Source organism: Echinops telfairi, unplaced genomic scaffold (genome assembly GCF_000313985.2).
Source record: "Echinops telfairi isolate 266 unplaced genomic scaffold, ASM31398v2 ScPeMD7_30;HRSCAF=105, whole genome shotgun sequence".
Taxonomy (NCBI): domain Eukaryota; kingdom Metazoa; phylum Chordata; class Mammalia; order Afrosoricida; family Tenrecidae; genus Echinops; species Echinops telfairi.
Genome location: NW_022103927.1, coordinates 4425527 through 4438740, shown reverse-complemented (window position 1 = coordinate 4438740; position 13214 = coordinate 4425527). Strand labels below are relative to the sequence as shown.

Genomic DNA, 13214 nt, shown 5'->3' with positions numbered 1-13214 from the left:
CAGCCGCACCAGGAAGCCGATGTACTTCATGGCCAGGCGGAGCACTTCGTTCTTGCTCAGCTTCCGGTCGGGCGGGTGCGTTGGCAGCAGCTTCCTGAGCTCCGCGAAGGCGCCGTTCACGTTCTGCTGCCGCCAGCGCTCGCGGCTGTTGGTGAACACGCGCCGGGCCACCTTCTGGGGCTGGTGACCTGAGGATAGGTGGGAAGGGTCTGGGGCTGAGGCTGAGGCCCAGAGGATGCCCCCTCCCACCCTTGCTTGGAGCACCCAGCACCCTGGTGGGGGTCTAAACCCAGACCCCTGCTCGTCCCCACTCTATACTACCCTACCCTGCTGCAGGTGACTGAAAGAGCAGTGTTGGTGACTGCCAGTCTGGGGAACCATGGGAGGTCTTGTTCTGAGTGGGCGAGGCCCCTCCGTGGGGCGGAGTTGTTTGTGGTCAGAGAGGAGGCCTCCTTGTGGCCATGCCTCTGTTGATGTCTGGCGTGCTGGGTGACTGCTGGCCTAACAGAATGGCTGTGGATGTGTGTGTGTGGCAGTTACCATGTCGCTGTGGTCATGTGGCTTTTTCCTGTGTGGCTCCCCCCGTGCAGCTGTGGTTCCACGCTGGTCCTCCCTGTGGCTGTGGTCCTGTGTTTGTCCCCAAGTTGCTGTGGGTCTACGTCTGTCCCCTGTGTGGCTGCGCCTCTGTGGTTCCACGTCCCTCCTGTGTGGCTGCGCCTCTGTGGTTCCACGTCTCTCCTGTGTGGCTGTCCCCCACGTGACTGTACATGAGAGGGGAGCTGTGAATGGGTGCTCCCTGCACCACGTGGGGCTGTGTGTGGCTGTGAATTTGCTCTCGTGGCTGTGAATTTGCTCTCGTGGCTGCGCTGCGGGGCTTGTTGGGGTGGCTGCAGTTGTGTGGCATGGGACTGTGGTTGCACACAGAGCTCTTAACTTGAGCAGAGAAGTCATGTGGATCTGGGGGAAGGGCATGGGACGCAGATGTGGGTCCCGTGCAGTGGCAGTGACGGCGGTCTCCTTCAGCACACCAGTGAATACACACGTGCGTGCTCCCCTGCAGCCGCAGCACACCAGCACGTGTGCCCACAAGCACACACCCACGCTCACCCTCAGCCAGGTCCAGCTCACAGTGACTCGGTCTCCGTTTTAGCCGGCTGCTAGGGAAGATGCCAAAAGGTCCTGCCGGCCCAATGTAGAGGCTGTAAGGGGTCATGGGTCACTAAAGCCTTATGGACATGGCCCCCCTGGCCCCCAGTCCCCCAGCCCCCAGCCCTTCACTGACCTGTTGAGGAAAGGGTGAGGGTGGTAATGCAGGGCCAGGGTGGGTGGGCCCGTTCCCAGGGCAGAAATTTGCAGCAGAGGGGGCCGAAGGGCTGTCAGCTCCGTGGTGGGCACAGCTGCCCCTGAAGGTCTGCTGTGGCCCAGGCTGATCACTGGCACCCCAGGAGGTAGCCTGGGGAGTGGGGAACCTGCGTGGCCTACCTCCTCTGCCTTCGGGGGCCCAGGTGAGGCTGGTTCAGGGGGCGAGTTAGGGGTTGGGCTGGGGGCACACACCATCTCTGCCTTCTCGGTCATGGTGGAACCCACCTCTGCCTGGGCCTGGGGTGGGCACATGGACCCCGAGGGGGCACTCACCTGTGGGAAGGAAGGAAGCCAGTGGGGAGGGAGGACCCAGCTGTTACCCTGCCTGTCCCAATGCCTCCTTCTGGAATGCTGAGGGCCTGGGGGTGGGGCTTAGAGGGCAGAGGCCAGGCAGGTGGGGGGTGGACCTAGAAAGGAGCCAAAGCTATGCTCCTAGAGATGCTGGACCCCAAAGAGCCAGCTCTGAGCTACCTGAAGGCCACCCTTTTCCAACCACTGAGTAAACTTGCCGTCTTCCCAGAGGCCTGCTGGCAGGGGGTGGGAGGGTGGGGGCAATTGGGGGGGTCCCCTGGCTGATCCTCGGAGACTTTGAGATCCCAAACTGACCCTGTGGCCCCCAGAAGCTAACCATGTGGCCCTTGGATTCCATCCTGAGACACCCCTCTTTGACTCATGGGTGCCACGTGATCATGGAATCTGTCCAAGATTGGCCTGAGCCTCCCGTAATGCCAAGGCAGCCTGTGGCCCAGGCCATCCATGCCTCCCCAGCTCTTGCCAACCTGCCACTGAGTCTGAGCCCACCCACCATGACTGCGCCAGTGACCCTAACTAGCCTGGATCCCTGCTATTGGCACTAAGACCCCCAATGCTGAACAGGATCTATGAACACTGTCCTCACTGCCCGGTACAGTTATGCTGCAGGCTCCACCCCTCCCTGGGGATCCACCAGATCAGTACTCACTTGTGAACCCTGTTTCCATGTCTCTTGTTCCACCTGGGTATCCCCCCAAAGCCTGGCTCTCCCTATAAAGGCTTAGGCCCTTCTAGCCCGCTGCATTGTCTTGCTATATGAGTCCCAGCCAGGCTGAGGAAGCTTGTCTGACCCCCCAGAATGAATGGAGCCATGAATGCGGGGAGATACAGATCCTTCAGGTGGGGGGTGGGGGGATCTCTTACCCCAGCGCTGGTCCCACCGCCTGGTGAGGGCCTGGCCTTGGTCCCCTTGGGGCCAGGACGCTGTGCTGGCTTCAGGTGTGGCCTCAGTGCATGCTGCAGCAGTCGGCTACCTTGACCGGACCCTGCTGTTGGGCCCGGCCTCCCCTAAGTCCGGAGGGCTTGGGTGGCAAGGGTGGCAGTGGCGGCGGCGGTGGTGGTGGTGGTGGCGGCGGCAGCCCCCCAGAGAAAGTGAGCGTTCCAGCCGGCCTGCCCACTCCCGGGACAGCTTCCTCCCCTGCCCGGAGCAGCAGCGGCCAGAGGATGCTGGGCCCGTGAAGATAAGGGCCTGGCTGCCTGGCCACGCCAGATAAGGAGCCGTGCTGACCCCGGAGGAAACCGATGGGGCGGAGAGCTCAGAGCTCAGAGCCCCGCCCCTGGCCAGCGCAGGCAGGACTCTCCCCGCCTCTCACCACCGCAGGGGGAGGGGGGAGGAGAGTGGGAAGGATGGCTGGAACCAAGCAGAGGGGAAACTGAGGCAGTGAACCTGTGGCCTCCTGCTTAAATGCCCCCCCCACTCTTAGGTTAGTGCTGATGGGGGTGGGGAAGGGCCCTTTCCAGCCTAGTAGGACCTCGTGATTGGGGGCCCCTCCCCCTCTGCCTGGTTCCTCTTTTTAGAGCCCCACCCAGGCTTTTTGTCACTCCACCTCCAAGAGTGGGGAGGGGGGGTAAGGGGCGGGCAGCTCAGTCAGTCTGGACTCAGGTGTGTGGGGTGGCAGGTGTGCTTAAGTAGCCTACTGCTCAATCCAGGACGCTGGGTCTGGTGAGACCTGGAGGAAGGCACCCCAATTCTGAGTTTCCTACCCCCTCACCCTCACCCCCATACCAGGCCATTCCTAAGTGGAGCATGATGAGGTGTGTGGTGGGGGGTAGTGTTGGACAGGTGGCCTGGAGTGGGGCCAGGTCAGCCCCTCTGAAGTTTTCTGAGGGGTGGGGTCCAGGTAACAACCAAGTACCAGTGGCCAGACTGCCCCTTCTCCCCAGCTCCTCCTCCTGGGTCAGCCGTGCTTTACTGTGAGCATCTGGGGGAAACGCTCCTCGCCCTGCCACCGGCCAGCACCAAGACCACTCCTCGGGACTGTGGGGAGGAGCGGGCTTGAAGCGCAGGCCTGTCAACCAGCATCATTTGCAGAAGGGGCAAAATACCACCCCCCAACCTCCCTCCACGGCGATGCCAAGGACACGGGGTTCCAAATTTAGCTTGTGGCCGGAGTAGGGGTTCTGCCTCAGGGTTCCCCATTAACGTTACACCCTCATGCTCCAGTGGGCAGTCACCAGGCCTGGGCCTCCGTGCCCGCCCTCACGGGGCGCCCGGCAGGATGCACCTGCTCTGGAACGGATGTACAGAGCGCCTGGTTCCGGTCCGGCTTCCTCCACTGAGGCCCCAAGGGAACTGGGCTAAAGAAACCAGGCAGTGAGGAGGCAGCGGCGCCAGGCCACGTGGGGATTTCGTGGTGAAAGCGGCTACGCGGCCAGGAGCGCACGTCTGATGGTGGAGGGGGGGCCCAAAACACACCCCCTTCCAGCACCCGCGCATGGCTGCCGCCCGGTGGTCACATCAGGAACCGCAGACGCCAGCTCTCAAAGCGAGTTGCATGCCTGTGCTTGGTACATAAACACTTCAGATACTTCAGACTGAAAAAGTGCCAACACCCCTGCCCTACAGGAATAGACACCCTCTGGGCAGACTACAGAACTCCCCCGGGGCAAGGGTGGGGCTCGAACAAAAAGATACCAACAGACCCTGAACATGCAGCGGTAGAGGAACAGGCACAGAGACAGGCCACCAGGCCTCCCAACACAGACAAACGACAGTTAAAGGAAAGACATCTTTTTATTGGTTCAGTCTTGGCTGGGTCCAGCGGCGGCTCCAGGCCTCGGGCCTCAGACCGCAGGGCAGTCAGTGGGGGCAGGGGCACCAAGACCGGGCGTCGGGCTGTGTGAGTAGCAGCACTGGTCGCCGTGGTGACAAGTGCCCTGGTGGGAGGATGGTGAATGTGAAACCCTGGCCAGGGCCCACTTCTCCCAGGTCCACAGGCCTCCTTGTCCTGCCCGGCTCCAGGGTCCAAGGCTGCCTGGGAAGGCTGCCGACCCTGCACTGGCACCAGGGTGTGCTCACCTCCTTGAACCTCTTGCAGGGAAAGTTCTTGAGCCGGGCGGCTCGCTGAGCTGGGTCCTCAGCTGGCTCCTTCCGCTTGCTCCTCTCCCGAACGGCACTGCCTGACGCCTGGCCCCTATGCAAGGAGACGTCATCAGGCGCTGAGACCTGGCTGGCCTTTGCCTGCCCCAGCCTGGCTGACGCTCCCCCCCCCACCTCCGCATACTCCACTCACCCTGGCCGGGCACGTGGCCGGGGCCCCCAGTTGGCCTCGGGGTTGGCCTGGAAGCGCTTGAGTCCTTGCTGGCGGGAGCGGGGGTTGGCATCTTCCCGGATGGTGAAGTTGGCCTGCAGACTGGGGGAAGGGGAGGGCAGGGGTCACTGACAGGTCAGGACAGACTGGGTGAAGCCTATCTTTGCCTGTGTGTTCAAACGCCTTCCTGCAGTTACCAGACACTTCCCGAGACCTGCTGTGTACCCTGGTGCTGTGTGCATTGGGCTGCTAACCAAAGGTCACCAGTTCAAACCCACTAGCCGCTCCCAGTGGGGAAAGATGAGGCTTTCCAGTCCCATAAAGACTGCCAGCCTGGGACACTCACAAAGGGCCATTCTATTCCGTCCAGGAGGGCCACTGTGAGGTGCAATCGGCTTGACAGCAGGGAGTTTGGGTTTCTGGTTGCCTGTGTACCTGTTCTCCGGGCTTGGGAAGCAGACGCTCCAGTATAGGAGACAGCCAGGCAGCGAGAGGGATCAGGAATAAGCAAAGATCGAGTGTGCTAGCGAGCGAACCAGGTGTTTGGGGGAAACTGAGCACAGTAAAAGGGGCATGGGGGCACTGAGAAGGGGTGCAGTGTTGGGGGGTGTGTGTGAGCAGAGAGGCCTCACTGAGGAGACACACATATGCAGAGACCTGACGGAGGTGAGGGAGAATGCCAGGGTGAGCTGGGCAGGGCCGTCCGAGGCAGCAGGCTTAGTGAACAAGAGAGAAAGAAGGCTGGGACCGGGACCCGGAGGGTTTAGGCTGATCAGGCAGGTCCTGTGGGCTGAGAGAGGGCTTGGGCTTCGACTTCAGATGAGGTAGGAGTCAAGGAGCCCTGGCTGGCGCACTAGGTAAGCTCTTGCTGAAGGACTGATGGCGTGAACCCACCAGCTGCTCCTTGGGAGAAAAAGGTGAGTCGGCTGCAGTTATCCATGTGCAGTCTTGAAAACTCTAGGGGCAGTTCTACTCTGCCCTGTAGGGGCGCTGTAACAGGATGGAACAGAAACGGATAGATTTGGGGTGGGGTTTGTTTTTTGTTTTTTAAGAAGGGGGAAGATTTAAGGTGGGAGCCATAGAAGGTTCTCAGCAGAGGGCCAGGTGCAGGATTGGGTGCTCGCAGGCGCCCTCTAGTGGCTGGAGAGGGCAGGGACCCAGGCGCTGGTCCACGTGGGGGCGGAGAAGCAAAGAGGAGAATGGAAACGAGGGGAGGTTTGGGAGCTCCATAGAAGCCGCTTGGCTAAAAATAATAATAATAATAAAGAAGAAGAAGAAGCCGCTTGGTCCCTGTGTCTGCCCGCGTGTATTTCATTAGCCCGAGGGTTCCCAGGCCAGGGATGCCCACGCTGAGAAGGCTGAACGCTGGGCTCTGTACCTGGGCTCCACGCTGAGAATGCGGAAAGCTGGGCTGGTCTCTGACAGCCGCTCCCGTTTCACTGGACACTCCTTTTCCTGGGCGGCAGAGGTCAGGGGTCAGGGATAGCGGGCAGGGGTGGTAGTGGGGGCGGTTTGGCCCTGGGGTACCCAGCCCTGCCCTCTTCCCGGCCCCGCCCCTCACCCAGCATCGCATGATGTCCCAGAGAACAGAGGTGGGGGCGTCGGTTTTCACTGCGTTCTTACAGGCGTGGGAGAGGGAGACTCTGAAGCCGGCATGGAGGAGGGCAGACCTGGGGAAGAGAGCCAGGGAGGTGGGTGGGCTTCAGACCTGGCCTGTGGGCGTGGGGGAGGAGGGGAGTGGAGGAGAGAGTGGGCGCTGGGGCAGGGCTACCCATGACCACAGGACACCCCCCCCTACTGCCAGAGCCTGCAAGGACACAGCTCTGGGCCTCTCCGGAGCATGCCAGGTGCCGGCAGCCTGCTCCCCGCGGCCTCACCGCAGCTGCAGGAGGCTGGGAGTGTTGCAATGGATGGTGCTGCTCAGGTGGTCCAAGGTGTAGTACAGGGGCACGTCAGGGAGCTCCTGCAAGGGGGCGGATGGGCGTGGGTGGGCGTGCAGGGGGACAGGTGCTGATGAAGGCCCCACCTTCTGCCACAGCCCTGCCCCCACCTCAGTGACGACACTCAGGACACCTCGGATCCGCTCTGAGGTGTGGAAGCGGCCAGGGTTGGTGCTCACTGCCTGGAGGACACGGCCCACGAAGTCTAGGTCGTGGAGGGGCTCTGCCCATATGGGACCGCCAAGCTGTGGGCACGCGGGGGTCAGGTGGGCAGAGCTGCTTTAGCCAGGTCCCCAGCCCCGCTCCCTCTCCCAGCCGCCCCACCTGGTGTTTCTGCCCACAGTGCTCACACTCGGGCATCACCGGAGGTCCACAAGCTGCCGAGAACTTGATCCTGCGAAGAGAAGGCAGTCAGGGCTGGTGATCCCCAGGGACCTGCCCAGCCAAACCTGGATAACCTCACTCACCGATTCCCTGAGGCTGCAGAAGCTCTGCCAAGGCGCTGGAGGTGGAAAGCCCCACAGCCCACACACTGGAACACCAGGGCCTGCTTGCTGCAGCAGAGGGAGGAAGGGGGCCCGAGTTTCAGGCAAGCACATCACACCATATCCTAAACTTCCCCTGCACACCCCCAGAGGCAGGACCCCCATCCCCCCTCTATTTCTCCAGGCAGGGTCTTTTGGCTTTCAACCTCTTCCACACTCCTCCCAGGCCCCCAACCCTGACCGGGATCGCAGGCCAACCTGGCTGAGGCCTTGACCTTGGCCTGGCCCGTGAAGATCCGGACAAACACTCTCACATAGAAGTCTGCACTGACGCTGAGCAGCGGGACCAGGAAGCGCTGGTAACAGTTGGCCCGGAGGTCAAGGCTGTGCAGGACGATCCTCAGAGCCTGGTCACCAGGGGGTGGGCATTAGCAACTTGCCCCCCCACTCCCCTGAGGAGCAGCACACCCAGACCCCCACCCTGGGGCTAGACCCCTGGATTCCAGTCTCAGCCGCATCATCGCTGCCTGGCTGAGTGCGCTCCACCTCTCTGTGCCTCAAACACCCCCCCTACCCCCCCCTCTGCAGGGGCTCTGTCCCTGTCTCTCAGAGCCTTGTGGGGCACAGGGTGGGCAAAACCCCCAGGCCCTGACACAGAGGAGCCAGATGGGCATGTGTGTCAGCGCCCTGCGGGTGAGGCCCAAAGTCCCGGCCAAGGATGGACTCGGGGGACAGGATGTGTGGAGCCCTGGGGCTTTTCAGACCCGCCTGCTTGAATCCCCACAGTGACCCCAGGGGGTTGGTGCCATCTTTGCACCCATTTTACGGATGAAAAAAAAAAGGAGGTCCAGGAAGTTGTCCCTTGTTGCTTAGAGATACCAGCAAAACTGGGCATCGAGACCAGATCTACACCCAGCTCTGGAAATGATGATTTGAAAAATGCTGACATGTTGTTCAGACACACAACACTAGACAGAACAATGGAACCACCCGCTCCGACCCTGGGCAAAGCCAGGGCCCCACAATGGCTCTGCTGGCTAGAGGTGCTCATGTCACTCCCAGCTAGGCCTGGATTTGGCCCTGGGTAGTGGGAGGTTGAGGCAGGGCTCACCATCTCATGGCAGGCGCGGCTCTTGAGCGCCATGGCCCCGTACTTGCTGTAGCATGTCTCCCCACTGTTGCCTGCCAGCACTGCCATGTCCGTGCAGGTCACACACAGCAGTCCTGCAGGGATAGGTGGGCAGTGAGGACCCTCCAAACAGCACCACCACCACCCCCCACGGCTCCTTGTGGCATCGGCCCTGGATTTACCTCCTTCACTCACAGCCTGTACTGCCGCGTCCAGGAAAGGAGAGGGGCTGCCATAGGGATCCAGGTCAATGACGTCAAAGCGTTCTGATGCCCTCTGATGCTGGTACATCAGTATGCTGGGTGCAAGGGGGACAAGCCTTCAGGGCAGACCCCAGCTCCCTCCCTCCTGTGGGCCAACTTGGACAGTTCCGGTTTGGGCTTGGACTTGGGGCCAGCTGCCTGGCTTGGACAGGACTTTTCTGCTTCGGGGCTCAGACTACTCCTCCATAACAGCAATGGTTAACAGGCAACCTTAGGGCAGCACAGACATGCCCAGCACTGTTTCGAGCAGATGACAGATGTAAACTCACTTAATCGCTCAGTTCTCTAAACAGCTCCAGGGACTGGGACCTTCTGTGGGTCCCTTCTCCCAGCAGCCTGCCCCATCAAGCTCCTCAAAGTGACCAGCCCCTTCCCGCCTTCCTGCACCCTCTCTTTTGTCCATACCACTTTTCACTTCTAGTTGACCAAATAATTGGTTCACTGGTCACATTTGTTTGGTTATCTGTGCTTCCAATTAGATTCCATTGGGGTCAGGATGCTTGCTCTCTAAAGCAACAGTTCTCACCCTGTGGGTTGCCACCCCTAGCAAAATGACAGTGATGAAGTAGCAACGAAAATAATGTTATGCTTGGGGGTCACCACCACATGAGGAACTGTATGAAAGGGCCGCAGGCACTAGGAAGGCTGAGAACCAGTGCCCTAAAGGGTCAGCCAATGGATGTTCCAGGACCTGTCGTCTCTACCGCAGGGAGTGCTGGTGGCGTAATGGGTTGATCATTGGGCTGCTACCTGCAAGGACTGCAGTTTGAAACCACCAGCCACGGGAGACAGATGAGGCTTTTAACACCTGCAAAGACTTATGGTCTTGGAAACCCACAAGGGAGTTCTACTCTGTCCTATGAGGTTGTTCTGAGTCGGAGTTAACTTGATGATAGGGAGTCTCGACTGCACATTCTTTTTCTTGCTTGTTTATTTCCTTTAGCCCTTTATAAATGTACAAAGCATTCTTAGTTCACAGGTTACACAAAACCCCACTGCAGCTTCACCAGATGAAGGATTTTGTTTCCTGTCACACACTGGGTTTTCCATACACACCTCACATTTGAATAATAAAAGAAATACAAGGAGTGAAGTCTGACATGGGGATGATAATGGCATGTATCTCCGGCCCCACGTTGGAATGCTATCAGACGCTCCCATCATTTTCATCATCATAGGAGCCCCCCTGTAAAACTTTGCCTGGGTTTACAGATTAGACCATGGGGGCTCAGAGAGGCTACAGAATATGACCAAGCCAGGTTGGGACCCTGCAAGGGGCCTGACTCTAGGGTCCACTTTCTGGGCACTAGGCTCTGCTGCCCCATGCTTACCGGGCATCAGCCTGGCTGGGCTCTACCAGGTGGCCCACGTCATTCAGCTGCACGTTGTGGCGTATGAGATCCACGGCTCGGGCAGAGGCGTCATTGGCAACCACAGATCGCAGTCCTGGCACCTCTTGGGCGAAGCGTATGGAACGCAGGCCAGAGGCTGCCAGGCCCTCCAGCACCCGCAGTCCCTCCTGTTGGGTAAACCGGGAACATTCCACTCACATCCGTACCTCTTTCCTCTCGCCACACACCTCCTTTAGTTTCTCCTCTTGGGAAGCCCACCTTCCTCCGTCACCCACACCACGGAACCTCTGGGGATTCCTCCTATGCTCAGGCCCACCTCACAGATCTCTCTCACGGCTGCTGTTCGAGGCTGGTCTCCTGGGGTGAGGGGTTTGCCCTCTTTCAGTTTGGTTTTGTCCTCCTCTTGTTCTGATAAATCCACGACCACCTTTTGCACGTCCTTCTCACCTGGCACCTTGACTGCAGGCACCAGAAGGCACGCATTAGGCGACACTAACATTTTCTCTAAGCCACCTCCCTTCACTCTTGCATACAGAAGACTGGGGAAGGAAAATCTCCCCAAAATCCGCTGAGGAAAAGCTAATGGAATAGAGCCCAGGCCCTGCTATGAGGCTGGAGCTCTCTAGGCAAGGGAGGTGGGGTGGTGAGGCAGGGAGAGCTTTGGGTGATCCCACTCATCAGGCGCTGAGGACCTTCACTCACTCTGGATTCCTTTGGTCTGAAGCTGCATGCGAGCAAACTCGGTGATCACTGCACATCTGACGGGAGACGAAGGATCAGGTCCCACCCCTCCCACCTCACTGACCCACCGCTTCCTGTTCCCAAGCCAGGCTGACCCCTGACCCTTGCTCACGTCAGGTCCCGGTTGAACTCCTGCACGGGATTGTAGAAGACTTGGTTGGCACTGGGAAAGACGATCTTGGCGGCCCCTTCGGTGACTGTCGTCTCCTGGGCCAGCGGCGGCCACTCCTCTGCGCCACAGGTCCCCGTGCCGTTCTTCATCGCAGCCGAATCCGGCGGCTCTCGGGGCTGCCCTTCCATCACCGGGGCTCTACAGAGACGGCGGGAGGAGCGGAGCGGGAGGCTTAGCCACAGCAGGGTCCTCGCGCGGGGCATCCGCGGGCGCCTCTGTCCATCAAGCCTGGTTAAGGGTAGAAGAGTAGGTTACGGTCTGGGGCCGGGGGTGGCCTACCCACCAGAAAGCGGAAGACGCAGCTCGGAAGACCCAGCGGCCTCAGGGCGCTGACATCTCCAGCCAGCCCGGGTCCCTTCCCGCGCCGCCCTGGCCCTCTTTACCTTTTCTCGGAAAAGCGAGCAGGAAATTCGTTTCGGTACACGTTTCCAGGATTAGGACCTGGGCGCCGCCATGTTGGCACAGTAGGGGGGCGGGTCACGTGACCCCCGTGCTCCAATCCATGCTGCCACTTACGGTGGGCGACTGGGGTCGAAATGCACACTGAGCGGGAAGCGCGCGGAGAGGCGGGCCGACTCAGTCCCAGGGGATCATCCTGTGGGAGGGAAACGCGTCACCGACCCCGTTTCACAGATGAGGACGTTGAGGCTCAGGACAGGGGCGGTAAGCAGAAAGATAACAATACTCAGTTGCTCTTACAATGTGTCGGGTGCCGGATACATTGTTGCGGAACACCCTGCAGGGTACCGGGAGCAACTCAGCCTCCCGAATTAGACGTACTGGATGGGAAGCCAGCCCTACCACGTGTAAATTACGTAGATTCTTTGGACTTCGGTGTGTTGGCCGTAGGGAGTCCAGATTCCAAGCTAGGGCAACGTTTCCACAGCAGCGTGCTTGGAAAGTGTGCAAGACAGCGTCTTTGCCCGAGTCAGTGCTCAGGAGGGTCTAACTGGCGGACGGAGGAAAATGGGTGCCCTGCCGCCTGGGATCCAGTCAGTTCTGATGCTAGCTAGTCGGTCTTACCCTTCTCTGTGCTTGTTTCTCCATGTGCAGAATGGCAGAACTCTTCAACGTTGGTCACTGAGTTGCTTAAAACGAAAAACCCAAATCCAAAAATCGCCCACGAGGCGATTCCAATTCACAGCCACCCTATCCCTCCCGGCTACCGAGTCGATTCGGACTCAGAGCGGCCCGTGATAGGACAGGGTAGGTTGTAGCTCTTTTTTAAAAAAAATTTATTAATCATTTTATTAGGGGCTCATACAACTCTTATCACAATCCACACACATATCAATTGTGTAAAGCGCATTCGTGCATTCATTACCCTCATCATTCTCAAAACATTTCCTCTCCACTTAAGCCCCCGGCATTAGGTCCTCATTTTTCCCCTCCCTCCCCGCTCCCCCCGGTTGTAGCTCTTTATAGGAGTAGCGGACTACGGTCTTTCTCCCGCTGAGCAGCTGGTGGTTTTGAACTGCTGACCTTGCGGTTAGCAACCCAATGCGTAATCACCATGCCACCAGGACTCCTCAAATCCGCCCTAAGGAGCAGAGTAAAACTGCCCCACTGGGGTGCTGAGACTGTAAATCCTTCTAGGGGCAGACTGCCTCATCTCTTCAGGAGACGTTGGTGGGTTTGAAACGCTAACTTTCACAGTCCCACTTGCGCCAGATGTGCAGAACCAAACCCGGGATCGCAGAACGTTCGTTTTATGGTCGCTTCTTGAGCCTAGGTTTGAAGCCAGACACACTACCACTTCTCGCTTACAATCGTCAGCAGATTCTTTTTGCTCTCATCTTTTCTAGAAAGATTTGTGCGTGTGATTATTCCTAACTGAAAATATGTCTGTGGAGTTTCAGCAAGGTAGTCGTGGTGAGTTCGGTGCCTTCCATTCGGTTGGACTCCTAGCGACCCTATGCCGGGCCTCACAATCTTCCTATGTCTAACCCCGTTAAGCAGAGTAGTTTGTATTAAGACTCTAAGACAGTCCCTGGTTCAATAAATAGCAGTCATCGTTTTGGTTTGTTTTGTTTTAGGAAACCGAGGTTAGGAGACGCAAAGCGACTTGTCCCAAGTTTCGGAACAAGAAATTGGCGGGGTCAAGATTCGAACTTGTAAGCGAAGACGTAATACTGGGAGGCACCCTGAGGGGCGGAGGGAGGAGCCTTGGCCCGGAGGAAGGGGCTCGCTCGACGCTCGGCTGGCCG

General features: G+C 59.1%; 3 protein-coding genes across 4 annotated transcripts in view; 1 reads left to right on the top strand and 2 right to left on the bottom strand.

The window, feature by feature from the left end:
* Positions 1-2816, bottom strand: part of LYL1 (LYL1 basic helix-loop-helix family member) — a 3291-nt gene extending 475 nt beyond the window's left edge. Inside the window, exons 1-4 of the mRNA XM_045289705.1 lie at positions 2539-2816; positions 1283-1635; positions 1108-1199; positions 10-188 (exon numbers count right to left, since the gene is read on the bottom strand). Of these exons, the coding sequence (XP_045145640.1) occupies positions 10-188; positions 1108-1199; positions 1283-1614 (603 nt within the window). The 5' untranslated portion in view covers positions 1615-1635; positions 2539-2816. The remainder of the gene's footprint in view (positions 1-9; positions 189-1107; positions 1200-1282; positions 1636-2538) is intronic.
* Positions 2817-4389: 1573 nt separating this feature from the next.
* On the bottom strand, positions 4390-11482 carry TRMT1 (tRNA methyltransferase 1). Of its 2 annotated transcripts, none has more exons than XM_045289727.1 (17): positions 11391-11482; positions 10948-11235; positions 10797-10852; positions 10411-10553; positions 10074-10261; positions 8662-8777; positions 8462-8574; positions 7609-7757; positions 7333-7419; positions 7190-7259; positions 6976-7110; positions 6803-6888; positions 6487-6595; positions 6304-6380; positions 4908-5027; positions 4694-4808; positions 4390-4551 (listed from the first exon to the last, which is right to left on the bottom strand). In XM_045289727.1, the coding sequence occupies exons 2-17, from the start codon at positions 11208-11210 to the stop codon at positions 4459-4461; spliced, it is 1920 nt and encodes a 639-aa protein (XP_045145662.1). In that variant the 5' UTR covers positions 11211-11235; positions 11391-11482; the 3' UTR covers positions 4390-4458. The 2 variants fall into 2 exon arrangements, with proteins under 2 accessions (XP_045145662.1, XP_004715556.2); XM_004715499.2 differs by having other exon boundaries at positions 10948-11145; positions 11391-11452.
* Positions 11483-11648: 166 nt separating this feature from the next.
* NACC1 (nucleus accumbens associated 1) overlaps positions 11649-13214 on the top strand; it is a 16141-nt gene continuing 14575 nt past the window's right edge. The window contains exons 1-2 of the mRNA XM_004715498.2: positions 11649-11670; positions 13044-13121. The gene's annotated coding sequence lies outside the window, so the exon portion shown is untranslated. The remainder of the gene's footprint in view (positions 11671-13043; positions 13122-13214) is intronic.

What these genes read in the sequence shown, in the direction of transcription:
- TRMT1 (XM_045289727.1), bottom strand. Translation starts at nt 11,210, where the DNA reads ATGCCCCGCGCGAGGACCCTGCTGTGGCTAAGCCTCCCGCTCCGCTCC. An exon ending in GAGTTCAACCGGGACCTGAC is followed by an intron (nt 10,853 to 10,947) that starts GTGAGCAAGGGT and finishes GTCTCCCGTCAG; the next exon opens with ATGTGCAGTGATCACCGAGT. An exon ending in CCTGCAAGAGGTTCAAGGAG is followed by an intron (nt 4,552 to 4,693) that starts GTGAGCACACCC and finishes TCCTCCCACCAG; the next exon opens with GGCACTTGTCACCACGGCGA.